This window comes from Colletotrichum truncatum, assembly GCF_014235925.2.
Source record: "Colletotrichum truncatum strain CMES1059 chromosome Unknown Contig_0001, whole genome shotgun sequence".
Taxonomy (NCBI): domain Eukaryota; kingdom Fungi; phylum Ascomycota; class Sordariomycetes; order Glomerellales; family Glomerellaceae; genus Colletotrichum; species Colletotrichum truncatum.
In genome coordinates this window covers 6,462,449-6,481,828 of record NW_027222398.1, presented here as the reverse complement: position 1 = coordinate 6,481,828, position 19,380 = coordinate 6,462,449, and the positions used below count along the sequence as shown (strand labels likewise).

Here is a 19,380-nt window from a genome sequence, read left to right as displayed (position 1 = left end):
ATGTACATCACTTGCCGGCTCTCCAATCTGACGAATGCCCTGTGGTGATGCATTAAGCTCATGCGGAAGGGCAAGATCCGCCATGGTATCTGCTCTGAACGCCGCCAAATACTTGCAAAAGGGGTAAAATAAGATGAACAAGATTCCCCTCCGACACATCCCAGCCCAGTCTGTTTTTTTTATTGGCACTCCGAACGCCACCCAATATGCAAAATAATACCGATGCTAAGGTAGAGGTAACATCTCCAATGGATGCAATTACGCAAAGGACACGCTCTTCTTCTTCTTGGGCTTGGTGGCCTTGGATCCGGTGATGGCAACATCGTTGATGTTGTTCTCGTTGTCCGCGTTGGCGTTGCGCTTGCGCTTCTTGCGCAGGGCGTCCTTGGTGTCCTCCAACTTTGACTTCTTCTCCTCCTCCTTCTTCTCGGCCTCTATCCGGCGGGCTTCACGGATCTGCTCCATCTGTCTTGCCTTAATCATCTTAGACTCGATCTGTCCCTCCTTCTCGGCCTGGACGATAGCAAGAATGGTGTTCATGCTCTCCTATCGGTTGTTGTCAGCACGCGATTGTGGGCGAAATGAGATGTGCAGCACAAAGACGCCTTACCCTGTCATCGACAAAGACCTTGCCCTTCTTCTTGCCCTTGGGCTTCTGCACGCCCGCAGGAACGATAGTGTTCAGCTTGGGAATGTCGAGCTCCGCCTCAGTGTAGACCTTCTTCTTGCGCTTCTTCAACAGGGCTTCGAGTCCAGACTTTCCCTTGCCCTTTAGCGGCTTGGTTCCCTTGGGGGTGTCTCTCGATTTCCTAACGATGCCATCCTGGACGGGGCGCTTTGATTCCGTCTTGCTGTTTTTGATGCCGGACTTATTCGCCGCGTGCTTGTTCTTGATGGTTTTTGTCTTGGACGGCGGCATTATGGCGGGTACGTGGGGTCAGAAAGGTCGGGTGTGGCGGTTGTTGAAATGGACTTGGTCGCGCGACACGGTTGAAAAGTTGGAGGGACCAAAGTGCAGATTCCAGAATTTTTTCTGTCTGCACCAGCGATAAGCTCATCGAGACGGGGGCGATAAGCTTGAGTGGGTCCACTCCCCGCCATCTGACTTCAAAGTCCCAACTCAGACAGTGTACTCCGAACACTTGCAGGTCTTGAAATTCGGCGACTCTTCCAGTTCTAGAGAGGCTTTGAATCAGAAAATATTTAATTATAACCTCACCAATCACTCGCACATGCTAAAGCATAACAAGACAGCACGAGTTTCTCATGCCATACAGAACCGGATCCAATTGACTCGGTCTCCGACATGGAGTGCAGCTTCAGGGACCACTGCTAGCTAGAATTGGGAGTCACTGACCTGGGTGCCAATGCACTTTTTGCGTAGTAGTGGTTGTACATCCCTGTCAAAATTTTATGTGACTGCCGTTATCGCAGTGACCCCAAATCTCTCACCTCTTCTTCCGTGACTAATATCTTCCCGACGAGCAACCTTACTTACGACCAGCACTCAATTGCACGATTTCTGAGCCATTGGCTCTTGAACTTCACCCACACACTTCATCCTTTCGGTTGTATCAACCAGGCATCGCCAATTGACAGGATGGCGCAGCCTGTCAAGAGGTTCCCGGGCCACCTGGCTCAGTTCGTTCGGTGCTACTCGGTTTCCGCTGAGACCATTCCGGTCGCCAAGAAGAAGTACATCCCGACGGAAGGCACATATCCCCAAGGTTTCCAGGCCTCTGGTATCTTGGTAGGAGTTAAACCAGGAAACAAGACAAAGCCAGATGTTGCCCTGCTCAGCTCAGACCGTCCCTGTGCCGCTGCCGCCGTCTTCACCAAGAACAAGTTCCAGGCCGCGCCCGTCACCTTCAGCAGGGACCTGTTGAAGAAGAAGGCCAACCGTGGCATTCGCAGCGTCCTTATCAACTCGGGATGCGCCAACGCCGTTACCGGCAAGGGAGGTCTGGAAGATGCCTCTCTAATGGCCCACGCGGCTGACAAGGCCGTTGGCAATGACGGCAATGCGTCATCTACCATTGTCATGAGCACCGGTGTCATCGGACAGAGACTGCCCATTTCGAAGATTGTGGACAACGTTCCTGTTGCCCAGGCAGCTTTGGGATCCTCCCATAAGCACTGGCTGAACTTTGCTACCGCCATCTGCACGACCGACACGTTTCCTAAACTCATGTCCAAGACTTTCACTCTGCCCTCCTCACCGGGCGTTGAGTACCGCATCGCTGGTACTACCAAGGGCGCCGGTATGATTCACCCCAACATGGCCACCCTCCTTGGTGTTATTGCTACGGATGCTCCCATCTCACCTGCCGTTATGCCCTCCGTTCTCAAGCACGCCGTCGACCGCTCTTTCAACAGCATCACCATTGACGGAGACACTTCCACCAACGACACTCTGGCCCTACTTGCCAACGGCGCTGCTGGTGGCAAGGAGATCACCTCTGAGGACTCGCCCGATTACGCTGCCTTCAAGGAGGTTCTGACCGACTTCTCTATCGACCTGGCTAAGCTCATTGTCCGGGATGGCGAGGGTGCGACCAAGTTTGTCACCATTCGTGTCGTTGAGTCTGCCAGCGAGGAGGCTGCTCGTAAGATTGCCAGCACTATCGCCAGATCACCTCTCGTCAAGACCGCTCTCTACGGCAGAGACGCCAACTGGGGCCGCATTCTGTGCGCAACTGGCTACTCTCTGGTTTCGGAGCCCGGCCAGGCCGTGAACGACGTTCCCGAGGTTGTCCCTGAGAAGACTAACGTCTCTTTTATCCCTACTGATGGCACCGCTGAGTTGAAACTGTTGGTCAACGGCGAGCCCGAGATGGTGGACGAGGCTAGAGCCTCTGAGATTCTGGAGCTTGAGGATTTGGAGATTCTGGTGCGCTTGGGCACCGGCAACAAGGAGGCCACGTATTGGACCTGTGACTACAGCCACGAGTACATTACCATCAACGGCGACTACCGCACATAAAAAGACAAAAGGCATCAAGTTTTGGGTTTAGAAAAGGCGGCATGTCATTAAAAAAAAAACCGGAGTCAACCACTAGAAAAATGGTTATTTGTTAAACTAGAATAAGACAAGCGATATATCGAATTGAGAAAGTAGCTTCTGTTAACAGTTTCTGCCGGGTCTTATTGGACGGTTGTGGGTTCGGGATTATATTCCGAAAAAGACGTTCCACCGGAATCCTTGGGCGCCAAACGCCGCACCGAGGCACCGGAAGGGACAATGGGTGTTCCTATTGGCGATGCGATTGCGATGGTCTTCCCCCCGCAGAGCTGACGCGCCAGGGTGGTGCCACTATGGCTTTGGGTTCAGAGGGTAATAACCGGACGCCCGAGACTACGGCATAATCTTTCAATCAATTATTGAGCGGGTAGTTTCAAAGGCTGGTGTCAGGAGGCGTTGACATGAGTGTCTCGACTAAACTCTTTATCGATGCAAGAGTAGGCGATTATGAAGGAAATACGATTGTAACGTATGTTTCTCTAGAATTTATTTCAGAAAGAAAATGTTTAATTGACAAAGTTATCTTGAAAGCGAGCAATCCTGTTACAGGAGAATCCACTGCCGTGAGGGGCCATTCTCAGACGTGGAGGCGGAGGACAAGACATTACCCCAGGATCCCCACCTTTTGGAGGCCCTGTAGCTCCCAGAATGTACCTCGGCTCCGGGTCGTCCAAACGTCCATCTACCGTACGACGCAGACTAAACATTTCCCATTCAAAAGGGAGGGGAGGTCCATGCTATCGATTGAATTCCAATCTTCTGATTCCCCGGCTTCTTCAACCCCATTTCAATAAACCAATTTGAGACCCACCATTGTACCTTTGGTTTATTAATCCCAGTGTCCCAAAATGACGTCCAGAGTCCCAGCCATTGTAGGTGTTCACTGCGGGGAGATCGGTTGCTTCGCTAGCTAACGAGCCGACGCCAGGTCTTGGATCGCCTCAGCGATCGCGCCAAAGAGGCGCTCGACCTCGTTGCGAAGTTTGTCGAGGAAGACTGCATTCCGTGAGCAATCGCATCTCAAAATTTGATCCCCCCCGGTCAACTGTACTGACACGTTTCGCTATCGCAGCGCAGACCCCGTGCTGGAAGCCCAGATCGGCCAGGGCGACGCGAGATGGGACCACCACCCGGCTATTGTCGACGACCTCAAGGCCAAGGCCAGGAAGCTTGGCCTGTGGAACATGTTCTTGCCCAAGGGCCACTACAAGGAGTCTCCTGGCTTCACGAACCTCGAGTACGGCCTCATGGCCGAGTGGCTCGGCAAGTCAAGGGTTGCGTCGGAGGCTGTCAACTGCGCGGCGCCTGATACCGGTAACATGGAGGTGCTGGCCAAGTACGGAAACGAGGAGCAGAAGCAGAAGTGGCTCAAGCCATTGATGGAGGGCGAGATCCGCTCTGCATTCTTGATGACTGAGCCGGAGGTTGCGTCGTCCGATGCTACCAACATTCAGCTTAGCATGCGCCGGGAAGGTAACGAATACGTCTTGAATGGCTCGGTAAGTTCTGTTTCACCCATCTATCTTACGGGGTTTATGTATTGACTCGTGGTAGAAATGGTGGTCTAGTGGTGCCGGTGACCCTCGGTGCTCGATTTACATTGTCATGGGCAAGAGTGACCCCAACAACAAGGACCCCTACAAGCAACAGTCCGTTATCCTAGTGCCCGCAGAGACCAAGGGTATCACCATCCACCGCATGTTGCAGGTCTACGGCTACGACGATGCGCCCCACGGCCACGGCCACATCAGCTTCAAGGATGTTCGTGTACCTGCTAGCAACCTTGTTCTCGGCGAGGGCCGCGGCTTTGAGATCATCCAGGGCAGACTTGGTCCCGGCCGTATTCATCACGCCATGCGCACCATTGGAGCCGTAAGTCCTTCACTGGGATAGTAGCTAAACAAGATAACTAACGTATTCCTTTCGTAGGCCGAGCGAGCTCTCGAGTGGATGCTGATGCGCATCAACGACCCTACCAAGACTCCCTTTGGTAAGCAGCTCAGGGAACATGGCGTCATTCTCGAGTGGGTGGCCAAGTCGCGTATCGAAATCGATGCCGCACGTCTCGTTGTTTTAAACGCAGCCATCAAGATGGACGACCACGGCCCGAAGAAGGCCCTCAAGGAAATTGCCGAGGCCAAGGTCCTCGTCCCGCAGACGGCCCTGACAGTTATCGATCGGGCCATCCAAGCCTTTGGCGCAGCCGGTGTCTGTCAAGACACGCCGTTGGCCAGCTCGTGGGCAGGCATCAGGACGCTACGTCTTGCCGACGGCCCCGATGAAGTGCACCTGCAGCAGATGGGCCGCAACGAGAACAAGAGAGGCAAGGAGGTGACGGAGAAGATCCAGAGACAGAAGCAGAAGACGGAGCAGCTTATGGCGCAGTACAAGACCAAGACAGTGCAGCCGGGAGCTAACATCAGCCGGTCCAAGTTGTAAGAGGTTGTCAGCTATTAGCCTAGTTTGTCGTTGAATAGAATTTCATGTATAACAACAACAAAAACCCGTCAGTGCGGACGGGTGTGTCGGTCCTTCGACCGTTGGCCCGCCGCCTCTTCTGACTCACTAATACTAGAGCCGCTATGTGGCAATGCGCATTCTGGGTTTGCTTCACGATGAACCATGCGGCATTAAGCTCCGGGAGGCAACGAGGCCGGTCACCTTGGAGATGTCCTCCCACGGTTCAAGACACTGCATGGCAGAAGCACTGACTGGATGAGATTTACACAGATGCGACCTTTTTCAAGGATGGTTGACTCTTTCCATCCCCGCTAGGAAAAGATGGAGGGGGTCATGGCAACTCCACAGACCGGGAACTGGATGCAATGCACAACACATCACCGAACGAACACCTTGGGTTGTGCTTCCGGGGGGTACTGTTGTCTGTTGGGTCAATGTAGCAACGGCACAAGATGGACTGGGATGGCCGGGTTACCTAGGGCGCCCGCTAGATGGGGACAAAAAAACCTGACAGCACACTCGGCCATCCATCACACGGACAACTGAGCTCCTTCCACAGAAGCTTGACAACACTAAGGCCGGCCCCGGTAAGCCCAGCCTAGACCCACATGTCCATCAGCGAATGCCCCCTTCCACTTTAACCCCCTGAACCCCTGCACCAGCAGTTTTCCCAGCGGCGCGACCGTTTCGTGACCTCGGTTGCCCCATCAACGCTCCGAAAATTCGTTTACTTTGACAACCCAGCAACTACTCCACCGAACCGACGACCATCAGCAGGCCCGACGTGCATCTTTTTCACATCAATTCACGAACGTCATAAACAATCCACGGCAATCCTAGTGCGCGGCGCACAAACACTTTGCATTCAAATACAAAGCCTTTCTTCCCTTTTTGCATTGGCCCCAATTCCACATTCAAGCAAACCCACAAGCCCATCCATCTGCCCGTCTACAGACTTTTGGTCTTCAAACTGCCAACCTACCAATACAGCTCACCTCACATCAAATCGCATCGCATCGCATCGCATCACCAATACAACCCGCGCACTTTGCACAACACAGCCCCTTATCTACTTTCATCACCAAACACCTGCCAGCAACAATGTCTCCCAACGTTCTCGCCGACAAGGACGTCAACGCCACCGTTGTCTCCAACAACGACCAGGCCACCAAGGATGTTAAGAGCATGGAGTACCACCGCCAGGTCCTGCAGAACAAGATGGCCCAAGAGAAGTACGACAATCCACAAACTCACCGCTACCAGAACCAAACCCTAAACTCTGGTCACATCGATAGGTCCAAGACATACATCTCGCCCTCTGACAACATCATGAGCCCCTGCACAGCCAAGCTCAACGCCCTCCGCAACAAGCAGGTCGGCAAGTAAGTCACCAACCAATTTCTTTTTCCTCTTCACTCTCATCAAAACTAACCTGCTTCCCATCAGGGTCAAGCCCAAGTCCCTCTTCGCTCAGGCATCCGCCAAGAAGCTTGAGGGCGACGCCCTGTTCGGCAGCAGAACGGCATCACCTGGCAAGGACAACACCTTCTAGAAGCATCACATCTTCACCAAAGTACAAAAGCTTTTTTTGATGATGGGACGGGTTTTCTAGGGTTGTTTTAACGGTTCTTTCTGGGTGATTACGGAATCTGCGGCCTCCATGGTTTTTCTTCCTGGAGGGGATAGGGCATCGGCGTTCAACGGGGTACCACTGTCTTACTCTAGGATAAAGGGACTGGACCATGACATGACACGAAATGATATCAGCTTTCCTTTCTTTGCTTCTTCTCTAATTCCTTGGCAATTGAGATTTTCTTTTGGGGGAGGGACTGTATTCATCGGGCCGGCCAGCTTTTCTGGTAGCCAATGCAGTAAATACAAACTCCACATGACTTTTTAAAACCATCTCGTCCTATTCGTGCATTGTTATCTACGCCTTCCACGCGCTCACGATATAGACGACATCCTCGTCCGCCACTACGTGACCCAGTCCCACCCTCTGCGGTATGTGCCTGGCGCTGGCACCCCAGACCAGGGCGTACTTGAACGTGTCCTTGAGCGTTCTGTGGATACGGTCGCAAACATCCTCAATCGTGCTGTTGCTGCGCACAATCAGAGCCTCGCTGAAGTCGGGCTCCATACCCTTACGCTTCGTGTAAATGCGGATGAGCTTGAGCTCCTGCCAGCAGCGGTCGATGACGTCCTGGATACCGAGGTCGAGCTCGCAGCTCATGACGGCCGTCTGCGGCTCACGCGCGAGCTTGTCGAGGAAGTCGAGGGAGACGCTGTCGATCTTGTTGTAAACGTACAGACACTTGATGTACTTGCGATGGTCCTTCATGATGACGTCGATGAGGTCGTCTACCGTCGCGTACTCGTCACGAACGAGAACCTCGCAGTTGAGGATCTTGTAGTCGCGCAGGATGTTGAAGACCATCTTCTCGTCCATGTTCTTCGGCGGGCTCTGGAAAGTGATTTTCATACCACCGGCCTTCTTGGCCTTGAGGTAGATATTACTAAGGAGTGTGATTAGACCACAAAAACGAAGTGTTGTTATTGGAGAGAGAGTGCTTACGGTGGTTCTCTGTTCAGACGGATACCGACGGCCTCCAATTCAGCCTCGAGCTGTGCACGTTGTTCGGCCTTCTTGGTCGCGTCCAGCACCATGAGAATCATGTCGCTGGTCTTGGCTGCCGAAATGACCTGTCTTCCTCTGCCCTTGCCCTCGGCGGCACCCTCGATGATACCGGGCAAATCGAGCAACTGGATTTCGGCGCCGCCATACTCCAAAACACCAGGGATGGCTGTGAGTGTTGTGAATGCGTACGACGCAACCTCGGACCTCGTTTTGGTGACTTTGGATAGGAACGTTGATTTTCCGACTGAGGGGAAGCCGACTAGGGCTATTCTGGCATCACCACTTTTGCTAACATCAAAGCCAGCGCCACCACCGCCTCCTGCTCCCGGACCGGGCTCTAGAAGCTGTGCCCTTAAACGCGCGAGTTTACTGGCCTTTGTGTGAGCAGACATATACAACGTTAGCTAGGTTGACTTACCCCTTGAGGAGACCCAAATGATATTCTTAAAGGGTCGGTTAACAGTTGCCACAGACAGCGACTTTCATCACGACGTACCAGTAGCCTTATTCTCTAGAAAAATTTAGCATTTTTAAATCAAAAATAAGCGCGCTGGATGAAACATCCTCTTGACGTTTTCCAAACATGCCAGGGCTCTAGGAATATCTGCCTTTCATAGGCCTGCGGGAAGCTTTGAAGGAGGTGCACCCAGTGACTTTCCTAGTCGCCCCGCATGTCTGATACGGAAATACGTCGAAGAAAACACCCATTCAGTCGGCGGGAGCGGTCCTTACTCTGAGTCTTCCTCATCTCCTCCTCAATCCTGATCCCGAATCGTCAGTCTTCGTGCTCATGATGAGTCGTGGCTGGGGCCGTACTCCTTGATCTTTTCCGTAATGTTGACCATCTTGGCGGTTTTATGAGTTCAGAGTCCCTAAAGACTCCGAAAACCCTCTAAAAATGATTCAAAAATGGCAGAAAGAGGCGTCGCTTTCGACTTGATGAAGCCTTCACAAGTTCAAGGTGGGGCAGCCACTCTCCAAGGTGTGGGAAGACGATGACCGTGGCAGAATTTATCGCGGGGCTGCTTCAAGCTGCAGGGGTCCCACACACCGCCTTCCGAGGTTTGCGCCACAGTTCTTCAGACGCGGTCCGCTTACCTAATGGTCGCGCGGCGAACCTAGAAATTCACCTTGCGACAACAGTCTCTCAAGCTATTGTTCAACCACCAAGCAGGAGTTCGGCGATTACGACTATACACCATCGCAGATATGTCCGACGAAGTCGCATTGGCGAGAACTGAGGAAGTTGATGGAGGAGCAGAGGCACAAGATACGACGGCGTTGGCGACTACCAACAATGAGGTCGCTGCGCCAACGGAGAGGAAAGTGAAGAAGATCATCAGAAAGAAGAAGAGACCGGCGCGACCCCAAGTCGACCCCTCTTTCATCACATCCGAGCCGCCTCCGCAGACGGGAACTATTTTCAACATCTGGTACAACAAGTGGTCTGGCGGTGACCGCGAGGACAAATACCTGTCGAAGACGCACGCCAAGGGCCGCTGCAATGTTGCTAAGGACAGCGGATACACGAGGGCCGACAACGTGCCAGGCAGCTATTTCTGCCTCTTCTTCGCGCGCGGAATCTGCCCCAAGGGCCAGGACTGCGAGTACCTTCATCGCCTACCGGGCATTCACGATATCTTCAACCCAAATGTTGATTGCTTCGGGCGAGACAAGCATTCCGACTACAGAGACGATATGGGCGGTGTCGGTAGCTTCATGAGACAGAATCGTACTATCTACGTTGGAAGGATACATGTGACGGACGATATCGAAGAGATTGTTGCGCGTCACTTTGCGGAATGGGGTCAGATTGAGCGAAGTAAGTCTGCTGAGCCGTGCACTACATCTTACAGTTGCTAACCTCCTCTCTAGTTCGTGTACTCAACACCCGTGGAGTCGCATTTATCACATATTCCAACGAAGCAAACGCTCAATTTGCCAAGGAAGCAATGGCACATCAGTCCCTGGATCACGAAGAGATCCTCAACGTCCGCTGGGCGACCGCCGACCCCAACCCCATGGCACAGGCACGCGAGGCGAGGCGTATCGAGGAACAGGCGGCAGAGGCTATTCGACGGGCACTCCCAGCCGAATTTGTGGCGGAAATTGAGGGCAAAGATCCGGAAGCTCGTAAGAGGAGGAAGATTGAGAGCAGCTACGGGCTCGAGGGTTACGAGGCGCCGGATGAGGTTCACTTTGCTCGCGGCGTGAACGCCGTCAACCCGGTCGGAAGAGAGGGCTTCGAGGTGGAATACCAAGAGCGGCCGATGCTCGAGAATGGCGACGGCGCGAACCAGTCACAGTATCAGGCCTTGCCGGCGCCGCAGCAGCAGTTGCCTATCGCTTCTGGTGGCATCTTCTCCAGCAGCACCCTCGCAGCTTTGAACACCGCCAAGGTGGCTGTGGCGTCGAAGCCGAAACCGGCTGTGTCTGCGGGACCGTTAGTCGCATATGACAGCGACGATGATGACGAGTGAGCAAGGTGGTTGGCGCATTGTACAATAACTGATAAAAAGCGATCATGATTGATACCCGGTGATAGTGGAACATCGAGGGACACAGGTTTGCGACCTGAAAGATTTCAACTGTTGAATATTCGTGAATACAGAACTTCATGTCTACCTATCCACAAGTCCATGACGGGCATCGTCTGTCCGGCCCTTTCTATAGGTGTCTCCCATTCCCTGTCGATGGCCGCTGTGATGGTGCGCTGAACCTGACTACTGGCAAGAACCTTCTGCGCCTGATACGGCCCAAACATGCTCGCCCTCACAGCAGCAGAGATCAGAGCCTTGACATGACCCATCATGAAGATGTATGCCGTCTGGTGGAGGGTGAGCCCCACTAGTTTGCATATGGCCCCGAAGAGGGGGGCGAGATGGGCAAACACCAACGGCGGGTCAGCGTACTCGTCCATGGTGGATGTTGTCCGGGACGATGTGGACTTAAGCAGCGCCGCATACGGCTGTAGCGGCTCGACGACATCTCGAGGTAGAGACGAGACGAATGAGCGCTCCCAGATAGATAGCAGCGCGCGACCTTGCGCTATTGAGGCACGCCGACCAACGGTGCAGATGATTGCCGCATCCAGAAAGTCGTCTAGCTCTGCGACGGCTGCTGGATCGCGATGCGCTGCTAATACGAAGGGTAGTGTGGTCGAGGCGTAGGCGGATATCGATTCAGGGAGGAAAACGTTGAAAGATGAGCGGCCTCTTGTGTGTGCCAGATAAGACTCAAGACCGCTGCTAAAGGCAAATGAGCCCAATGGCAAAGCCGAATCTGATAAAAGAAGAAGATAATGATTGGAGGATGTCAGTGAGGCTTCATTTCATCATGTTAGTCGACTTGTACTTTTGAGACAGGCTTATCAGAGACAGATGAGATAGACTCACATGAAGGTTTCGGGAGGCTTCTGGACGGCAGTGAGCCGTGAGACTCGGTTTGTGCCCGAAGACCCTTCAACTTCCCCCTCGCAGCGGCAAGGCGTGCTTCTAACTCCAACACCTCCTTCTCGGCATCATCAATGAATTCGTCCCGCATATTTGAGCCCATTGGAAGGCCGTTGACGGAACGTGGAAAGGTGGAAGTTGATAAGCTTTTGATAGCGCCAAGGGCCCCTGCATGATAAGGGGAAAGTGACCCCTTCAGCGGCATCGGCGGGGGGGTCCATCATCCAGCGAACACACCCCCCACTGAATTTGGATCCCGCCCAGCAGGAGATCGGATGCACTGCAGACTTACAAGGATGCGCTTTCGGCGTCTGCTCTCGTCCCACTTGCCCGCCAACCTCGCTCACCTTCGGGGAATGATGGATGAAAAGGCTTCAACCAACCTAACTAAGCCTTGTCAGTAAGGGTAGCTGGTGTGAACAGCGGCCGCAAGCGAGATCGTACGATTTTCACCAATCAAGCTTCGAGAATTTTGCTTCTTTCATTCTCCGGGCTTGCAAAGCTCTACCCTCCCTTTTCAGTTCACTGTGCAACTCAATTCCACAACATTGAGTCGCCCGTTTCGACCGCACCGACGTCATCACTTTTATTAATTTCTGCCCTCTCTCCGCAGACGCACGCCCAGGTCGTCATGCCCGCAAGATGAAGTCGCACGACCAGATGAAGAGCGCCGAGGCCAATGATGCCGCCTGGGAAGCCACACGAGGAGCCGTTATGGGCGCAGCGAGATGGGGTCTCGGAGCTGCCGTCATTAGTGCCGTCGCATACAAGTTCTCGCCGCTGTATAAGGGCCTGACGATTCAATTTAAATGGTAATGCGTCACGCGACACCCTCTCAAACGGTGCTTCACTCACACCGGGTAAAGATGAACTGACATGTGAGATGCAGCTACATTCAAATGTCCGCAATGGTGCTCGGAAGCATGCTCGAGGCCGACCACAGGTTAAGAGAGTATGAGGCCAAAGTCAGGATGCAAAAGCGCATTCTGAGGGAAAGGGCGAAGTGGGAGAGGTTCGAGCAAGAGTACCTTGAGAACCCATCGGAGAAGAAGTAAGCGGCCATAATTGGCGGCACATGAATGAGACCTGGAATCTCAAAGAAAATGATCTGAGAATGTTTTCATTTTAACTGTATAACACCGGATATTCAATCCATGGCTTTTGCTACACATAAAGGTACTACAGACCTAAATTACCCCAACGCCGAATCATGCAAGTCATTATTTCCCGCCAAAGACGCGTTTGCTGGTTATTATCCCATTATTTTGACGGCACTTGAAACTTCTTCGGGTCCATGTTAATCTTGCAGAGTCTCGCCACGCAGCCGCTCAGCTGCAGCAGCGTCTGTACACCCTCTAGAATCTTCATATGAGTGAAACCAATCTCCTTGATAAACTCGAGTTTGGAGTGCTCGCTGAGAGTGGGGATCGTCTTGGTAACCTTGAACATGGTGCTGATAATGTCGTGGCTCGAGTATCCCAGATCCCACAACTCCCTGAGGCTGTCCAGAGCCGAGTCAACGTTGCCTTCGTAGCAAGCCTTGAGCATGGCCTGCACCTTGATAGGATGCGGTGAATCCACGACCTTAAAGACATTGTCGCCAGATACAAACCCGAAACCGGCAAAGGTCGACTGTAGGTTGTTGATGGCTTGTCGCATGTCACCCTCGGCACTGAAGACCAGCGCTGCCAAACCATCGTCACTGTACTCCACCTTCTCGGCCTCAATAATCTGAAGAAGACGCTTGACGACCTGCTCATCGGTCAGACGAGCGTATCGCAAGATGGCGCAACGAGACTGCAGCGGCTCGATGATCTTGTTGGACTGGTTGCAAGCGAAGGCGAAACGGGTCGTGTTGGAGTAGATTTCCATAGTTCGGCGAAGGGCCTGCTGCGCGCCTGATGTCATGCTGTCGGCCTCGTCGAGGATAACGAGCTTGTGTCGGCCCTGAGGAAGGGTGACCTTTTTCTGGGCAAAGCCCTTGATGCGGTTGCGGACGACGTCGATTCCTGTCGTCAAGAGTCAGTGAATGATGCGCGACAGCTTGCATGTATATTTAGTCATACCTCTTTCGTCACTTGCGTTTAGCTCCAACACGGCCTCTTTGTATGATTCTCCCAGTAGCTGTCTGGCAAGGCAGAGCACACTCGTCGTCTTTCCAATACCAGGCATACCCGAGATGATGACGTGCGGCATGTTTCCCTCCTTTGCAATGATCTTCAGCCGGTCTATCGTTTCTGTGTTTCCGACAACATCGTCGAGAAAAACGGGGCGGTACTTCTCGACCCTGTGTTGCGCATCAGCATCTAGCTCTCTGGCGATTCACAGATAGGGCGACCTACCAAGGAAGCTCGTAATTAGAGACGCCATTAGAGGCAGCAGTCAGCGCCTTCTTTGCTGCTGATGTAGATGACTCGCCAGCCTCCTCGGGCTTCGTGATTTGCTTCTGTGCAGGCATTGTTCTTGGACCGGATGGTTGTCGTGGGGGTTCACAATGGTAGGGTCGTCAGAGTTCTGCACAGATGAATGGGCGGAAGCACTTTACGCGATGCTCGCCGAAAAGACGCGTCTGGACGATACGCGCTAAACTTAATCGGGCCCACTACAGGTACCTAGGTACACCACCACTTAACTCGACCTGTCTTTGAATAAGCCCAAACTGGGACTAATACCATGCTATGCATTCTGCAACTTAAAAAAGGTTGAACTCTCCATCAATACTGTTTGTTTTTGTCAGCTGTACGTCTTTGGAGCATTGGGCGGAGTATATTATCAACTGAAGTGCTTCGACCGAGTTATTTCCAGACATATTTGCATTTCTGTTTGTTGCTTTTTGCGTAGGAACGTCCTCAGACGTAGTCTAATGATACTTTTCTATAAAAGTTACAAATATTCACAGCGTTCAATTGCGTTGGTTGGCTCATTAAAGATTCGAAAGCTGGCTGACCGTCGGCCCGTTGTCCTCTTAGGTGGTCCGTGCACATATCGGCAAGTTGTCACTGCCTGACGACTTTCACATCTTCACACTCCTCAACACTATCCTCCAACAGTGAGCCGTGCAAGCTGTCTGTTATTATGGCGCCTGTTCTCTCGTCACGCCGGATCCGCAGACGTCGAGTGGCCGATGAAGATCGCAAGCGGGCATCGAGGGCTTGCACCCGGTGCAAAGCCCGTAAGAGCAAATGTATTGAGACGGCATCGGGTATCTGCCAACGATGCCAACGAGGGTCCTACAAATGTAGTTTTGAACAACAGGAGTCGCCTACACCACAAACAATGTCTCAAACACCAGTGAGGGAAGTCAGTTCACCACATAATTCAACTCCGACACCGAACTCGGGACCAGTTGCCGATGGCCCAGAAGGCCGTCCTATGCACCGGGATCTTTGTTCGAACGGTGATGCCCCTGAGAATTTTATGTGGCCACGGTTTTTGTCTCGCTTGAGAAGCGCCTTCTACCTGGAATCACAACCAACATCTGCCGAGAGAGAAATGGCCAGAGCAGAGGCTCATGTACCCCGCATGTCACCCCCTTACCAGTCTGCGGAAGCACTTCGCTTGCAGGCAGCCATCGATAGACTACCTCCTATACCAGTTGCAATGTTCTTAGCTAGGTTGTGTATCAAGCATGGCACTGACAGTTTCTTCTATTTCGACCAAACAACTTTCTTGTCGGAACTGGAAGACTTTTACAATAATCTAACCTCGCCTCTCCGTCGCGATGCGAGTTTTGTCTGTCTACTCCTCTCTGTGCTTGCCCTGGGCAGTCAATGGACCCCGCGAGCCCGTCCGAGAACCTTAAACCCTCCATCTTTCTCTTTTGGAGGCGATCCTGGGCGTGTTTTCTCTGATCATGCTCGCATCTTGATGGCAGACACTATGGATCGGGTAAGCATGTATTCTGTCGAGGCCGCTTTCGTCCTGGGCGTATACCTTATGCCTTCGAGTGCTATCGGGGCATCATATCTATACATGGGCTTAGCCCTAAGGAAGGCCTTGACTCTTGGGCTTCATCAAGAATCAGAAGACCCTGACGTCGATAATCACGAGAAGGAGATGCGTCGGCGGTTATGGTGGGCCATCTATTCACTCGAGAGGTATATATAACCCTGCCATTAGCAGACGTCTCTGAAAGATGAAGCTAACATCTCTGACAGAACTCTTACAATTAAACTAAATCGACCCAGGTCGGTCGGACAAGAAATCATCACGGCCCGATTGCCTACGCACGCATCTAGTGATTCCTTACAGCCATTCAATAATATCGATCATCAAATTGCGAATGCCAGCTTCGTGAAAATCATTGACACCATCATAGAGCCAGCGTAAGTGTTTTTTGATCCAATGATTCTGCTGCTTTACTCACGCACCAAATGTAGCACTTGGTCAAGCGTCGTCCACCCTCCGTTGGGAGATTATGAGCCAGTTCTCAAGTCTTGGAAGAGGTCGCTACCAGCTGCCCTTGATCTGCAAAATTTAAATCCTACGTCACCTCATTATCGTGCTGTTTTTCATCTTTACCTCAATTATTACTTCGCCTGGATTGCTGTTGGCAAAACTTCCGTTGTTGCCACTATCAGGAGTCACTTGCGATGCGCGATACCTGATAACGCTCTGCTCAGCACGTTGGACGAGACTACGACTAGGCAGTTCCGCTCATGTAGTAGGGCAGCCAAGAAAATACTCAATCTACTCGAATGTGCCAGCAATACTGGGAATATCGCGCCCAGTTCCTTCACGGATTTTCAAGGCTGCAGCATTGCTACAATAATAGTCGTTCTTACGGGTATCCTGGAGAGAGACTCGGCATACGAAGCTCAGGTTGACTTCGGCTTAAGTTGTCTACGAAAGATGGCGAATGTACACACGGCTGGCCGCATGGCGGTATGTTTCGTTGAAGCCTTGCTGTCTATTGCGAAAGAGGCACGAGCAAAGCTGGAAGCAAGTAAAGAAATGCAGTTGCAGACAGAGCTTGGAATAGTTGATTCGGATTACCTTGGCTGGGCCGATTGGTTTGCTGGGGCCGTTGGGTCATCTGGCGGCGAAGAAACTAGACCTTCTGAACCAAGGATTTCGCCGCCAGCCAATTCAGGGACAACCGGTCCTCGACCTGACGTCCTACCGGTGTGGGAAGAAGCGGCAGCGCTTCTTCGGCTCCGGAATCCGCCTACACCAAGTCATACACGTCAGCCTGATGATGTCGCGCTGTCACCCTCCTTTATGAGCCATGAGGAGCCAAGATTTGATGCGGGCATAGATGTCGATATACCAGGCTTTTCATTCACGGAGAATCATATGCAGCTAATGGGCCTTACTGGCATGGACATGCTAGATTTTGATTTTGATTTCCAACAATGACTATACAGCAGCTCCGCAACTGTCGATTTACCTCTTTCAGTTACAGCCTCAACTACACCTCATTCGAAGGATACAATACAGTGTCAGCGCCCACAAAGTCTTCCTTGAGACTTCTGATGTTGGCAAACCGCGCTAGGAGGTTAGTGCTGGTAGCCTTGTCATTGGTACCACTCGCCCGGCCGCCTCCAAACGGCTGATGGCCGACAACGGCGCCGCTGCTCTTGCTGTTGATGTAAAAGTTGCCAGCAGAGTGGCGTAATCCCTTTTCCGCAATCTCGATTGCCTCTCTGTCGCGCGCAAACACCGAGCCAGTCAGGCCAAACTGCGTGGTAGAGTCGATCACGGGTAGCAGCTCTTGATATTGCTCGTCTGGATAGACATAGACGGCAATGATGGGGCCGAAGAATTCGGTCTTCATAAGTTCATGAGAAGGGTTGTGCGTTTGGAAAATTGTAGGCGAGACAAACCATCCCTTGCTGTTATCGGTAAAACCGCCAGCGAGTAATTCAACTTCAGGGTCCTTCTTGGCTTTATCGATGACTGTATTCAACTTGTTCCATGACCTGCCATGGATAACCGGTCCAATGAAGTTGTCAGCTTGCTCGGGAGATCCAACTTTAAGTTTTGCGGTTTCGCTCAAAGAGCGTCTCCTTGAACTCGGGCCAGACTGACTGAGCAACATAAAGACGAGAGGTCGCTGAGCACTTCTGACCTTGGTACTCAAATGCACCACGGATCGTGTTAACCACAGCACTTCGGACGTCGGCGCTGCCGTGAACGAGGTGGAAATTTTTACCACCAGTCTCACCGACCACTCGAGGGTAGCTTTCGTACTTGCCTTCCGCAACGCCCTGTCCGATTTTGCCGTACAATTTTCGAAACACTTCTGTAGACCCGGTGAAGTGAAGGGCTGCGAACTTGGGGTGCTGGAGGACGGAAGAAGTGATGGCATCAGGTTCGCCGGGGATGAGTTGTATCACATCGGGTGGAAGCCCGGCTTCTTGGAAGATGTTGTGAAGGAGGTAGCTTGAATACAAAGCGTAATCTGAAGGCTTCCAGAGCACGACATTCCCCATGATAGCCGGGGCAACCGTCAGGTTGGCGCCAATGGCAGTGAAGTTAAAGGGGCTGATGGCGTAAACGAAACCTTCGAGCGAACGGTATTCGGTTCGGCTGTGGGACCATAGTCAGGGGATATGTTTTTTTGATGGTATTAGGAGTTGCTGCCGACTGGATCTGTTACTTACTTCCAAACTCCCGGGTCGCTTAGTGTATTCTGTTGTTTATACAACTCAGAGGCATAATGGACGTTGAAGCTGGCAGCCGCATTACGATTAGCTACGCGGAATTAAAATTGTTACACAGGGATCGGGTAAAAATATTCTTACCGCAGAAAATCACAGCTCTCAGCTGCTGAGTCAATCTCGGCTTGCCATATGTTCTTACCCTGCCCCAGCATTGTTGCTGCTATGATATCATGGCGGTATTTGCCAGCAATGAGTTCGGCTGCACGGAGGAACACCGCGGCACGGGTAGTGAAAGGGGTGTTCTCCCAGGCAGATTTGGCCTTGAGCGCTCGTTCAATAGCTCGGTTAACTTGCTCAGGCGTCGTTTGAGAGTATTCTACCAAGGTGGAAGAGTGATCGCTGGGTATTTGTTGTTTGGCAATGTTCGGTTCGCCATCCTGTTCAGGGGGTGCAATGATCGAGTTAGTGAACCAGATTCTTGACACATCCGAGGATACTTAGAATGTCACCAACTTTTTCCATGGAAATTTGCGATGGAACTCGTATGGGAAGGTTACTCTTGAGTTTCTGGATGGCATCTTGAAGCTTCTGACGCTCAGCCGATCCTTTGCTATATGATGGCTGCCAGCACATGTCAGTTGCCAGTTTGTCGGATAAAAGCAGTCTGGGAAAGAAGTCCTGGAAGACTGACATTGGGTTCATTGCGAACGGGAGGGGTCTTGTATGTTCCAAACTCTTTGATATCCTTATATAAAAAGGGTTTAACATGACAAAACCGTGTTGATTTGCCGACCTTTGATAGGGGGGTGGTAGGAATATTTCGAAGCATAGCGGCAGTCATCATATCTCTCGCTTCTTTAGGAAGAGTGTCGAGAAGTCTTTATGTGAAAGTCACAATATTTCCATTCAAACGTTTCTTCATACACCCATATTTAAGGGTAGATATAATGACGCAGTGCCGTGTGGAATCAAGCCAACACTAGATGGCGTTTGCCGACGGTGTCGGCAGTCTGCCCACAATCCCGGTGGACAATTAGCCGACCCCGACACGAAGGGATGGACAGCGACTCCGCCTTCTCTGCCGATTCGGAGGCTCAGAAAGGCCAATAACGGTAAAAAGCTTTCTTGGGTTGTCGAAAAACGGAAGTAGCAATTCTGCATTACTTTCTACTGAATTCTCCATGTCGCCTTGGTTTTTGCTTC

At 52.1% G+C, this 19,380-nt stretch overlaps 11 protein-coding genes across 11 annotated transcripts; 6 read left to right on the top strand and 5 right to left on the bottom strand.

Annotated features, from left to right (window-relative positions):
* Nucleotides 1-258: 258 nt before the first annotated feature.
* CTRU02_201807 (60S ribosomal subunit assembly/export protein loc-1) lies at nt 259-919 on the bottom strand (the record flags this gene model as incomplete). Its single annotated transcript, XM_036729934.1, has 2 exons — nt 259-546; nt 611-919. 2 exons carry the CDS (start codon nt 917-919, stop codon nt 259-261), a joined length of 597 nt encoding a protein of 198 aa, XP_036578467.1.
* A 681-nt stretch (nt 920-1,600) lies between these two features.
* CTRU02_201806 (arginine biosynthesis bifunctional protein ArgJ) lies at nt 1,601-2,983 on the top strand (the record flags this gene model as incomplete). The annotated part of the gene is made up of 1 exon (XM_036729932.1): nt 1,601-2,983. The coding sequence occupies one exon, from the start codon at nt 1,601-1,603 to the stop codon at nt 2,981-2,983; it is 1,383 nt and encodes a 460-aa protein (XP_036578466.1).
* An 887-nt stretch (nt 2,984-3,870) lies between these two features.
* CTRU02_201805 (Acyl-CoA dehydrogenase family member 11-like protein 1) lies at nt 3,871-5,461 on the top strand (the record flags this gene model as incomplete). Its single annotated transcript, XM_036729931.1, has 5 exons — nt 3,871-3,894; nt 3,951-4,027; nt 4,095-4,521; nt 4,577-4,894; nt 4,952-5,461. The coding sequence occupies 5 exons, from the start codon at nt 3,871-3,873 to the stop codon at nt 5,459-5,461; spliced, it is 1,356 nt and encodes a 451-aa protein (XP_036578465.1).
* Nucleotides 5,462-6,583: 1,122 nt separating this feature from the next.
* On the top strand, nt 6,584-7,034 carry CTRU02_201804 (uncharacterized protein; the record flags this gene model as incomplete). Its single annotated transcript, XM_036729930.1, has 2 exons — nt 6,584-6,864; nt 6,929-7,034. 2 exons carry the CDS (start codon nt 6,584-6,586, stop codon nt 7,032-7,034), a joined length of 387 nt encoding a protein of 128 aa, XP_036578464.1.
* A 378-nt stretch (nt 7,035-7,412) lies between these two features.
* On the bottom strand, nt 7,413-8,965 carry CTRU02_201803 (Ribosome-interacting GTPase 2; the record flags this gene model as incomplete). Its single annotated transcript, XM_036729929.1, has 6 exons — nt 7,413-7,998; nt 8,058-8,489; nt 8,539-8,563; nt 8,617-8,631; nt 8,853-8,881; nt 8,937-8,965. The coding sequence occupies 6 exons, from the start codon at nt 8,963-8,965 to the stop codon at nt 7,413-7,415; spliced, it is 1,116 nt and encodes a 371-aa protein (XP_036578463.1).
* Nucleotides 8,966-9,329: 364 nt separating this feature from the next.
* Nucleotides 9,330-10,600, top strand: CTRU02_201802 (Pre-mRNA-splicing factor CWC2; the record flags this gene model as incomplete). Its single annotated transcript, XM_036729928.1, has 2 exons — nt 9,330-9,942; nt 9,996-10,600. The coding sequence occupies 2 exons, from the start codon at nt 9,330-9,332 to the stop codon at nt 10,598-10,600; spliced, it is 1,218 nt and encodes a 405-aa protein (XP_036578462.1).
* Nucleotides 10,601-10,704: 104 nt separating this feature from the next.
* On the bottom strand, nt 10,705-11,675 carry CTRU02_201801 (urease accessory protein; the record flags this gene model as incomplete). The annotated part of the gene is made up of 2 exons (XM_036729927.1): nt 10,705-11,450; nt 11,516-11,675. 2 exons carry the CDS (start codon nt 11,673-11,675, stop codon nt 10,705-10,707), a joined length of 906 nt encoding a protein of 301 aa, XP_036578461.1.
* Nucleotides 11,676-12,214: 539 nt separating this feature from the next.
* Nucleotides 12,215-12,627, top strand: CTRU02_201800 (imidazoleglycerol-phosphate dehydratase; the record flags this gene model as incomplete). Its single annotated transcript, XM_036729926.1, has 2 exons — nt 12,215-12,384; nt 12,462-12,627. 2 exons carry the CDS (start codon nt 12,215-12,217, stop codon nt 12,625-12,627), a joined length of 336 nt encoding a protein of 111 aa, XP_036578460.1.
* Nucleotides 12,628-12,832: 205 nt separating this feature from the next.
* On the bottom strand, nt 12,833-14,030 carry CTRU02_201799 (replication factor C subunit 4; the record flags this gene model as incomplete). The annotated part of the gene is made up of 3 exons (XM_036729925.1): nt 12,833-13,581; nt 13,639-13,859; nt 13,915-14,030. 3 exons carry the CDS (start codon nt 14,028-14,030, stop codon nt 12,833-12,835), a joined length of 1,086 nt encoding a protein of 361 aa, XP_036578459.1.
* Nucleotides 14,031-14,647: 617 nt separating this feature from the next.
* CTRU02_201798 (thiamine repressible gene regulatory protein thi1) lies at nt 14,648-16,930 on the top strand (the record flags this gene model as incomplete). Its single annotated transcript, XM_036729924.1, has 3 exons — nt 14,648-15,669; nt 15,730-15,897; nt 15,952-16,930. 3 exons carry the CDS (start codon nt 14,648-14,650, stop codon nt 16,928-16,930), a joined length of 2,169 nt encoding a protein of 722 aa, XP_036578458.1.
* Nucleotides 16,931-16,982: 52 nt separating this feature from the next.
* Nucleotides 16,983-19,021, bottom strand: CTRU02_201797 (delta-1-pyrroline-5-carboxylate dehydrogenase; the record flags this gene model as incomplete). Its single annotated transcript, XM_070203926.1, has 6 exons — nt 16,983-17,545; nt 17,643-18,103; nt 18,178-18,246; nt 18,319-18,614; nt 18,691-18,798; nt 18,869-19,021. 6 exons carry the CDS (start codon nt 19,019-19,021, stop codon nt 16,983-16,985), a joined length of 1,650 nt encoding a protein of 549 aa, XP_070062508.1.
* Between the last annotated feature and the right edge of the window lie 359 nt (nt 19,022-19,380).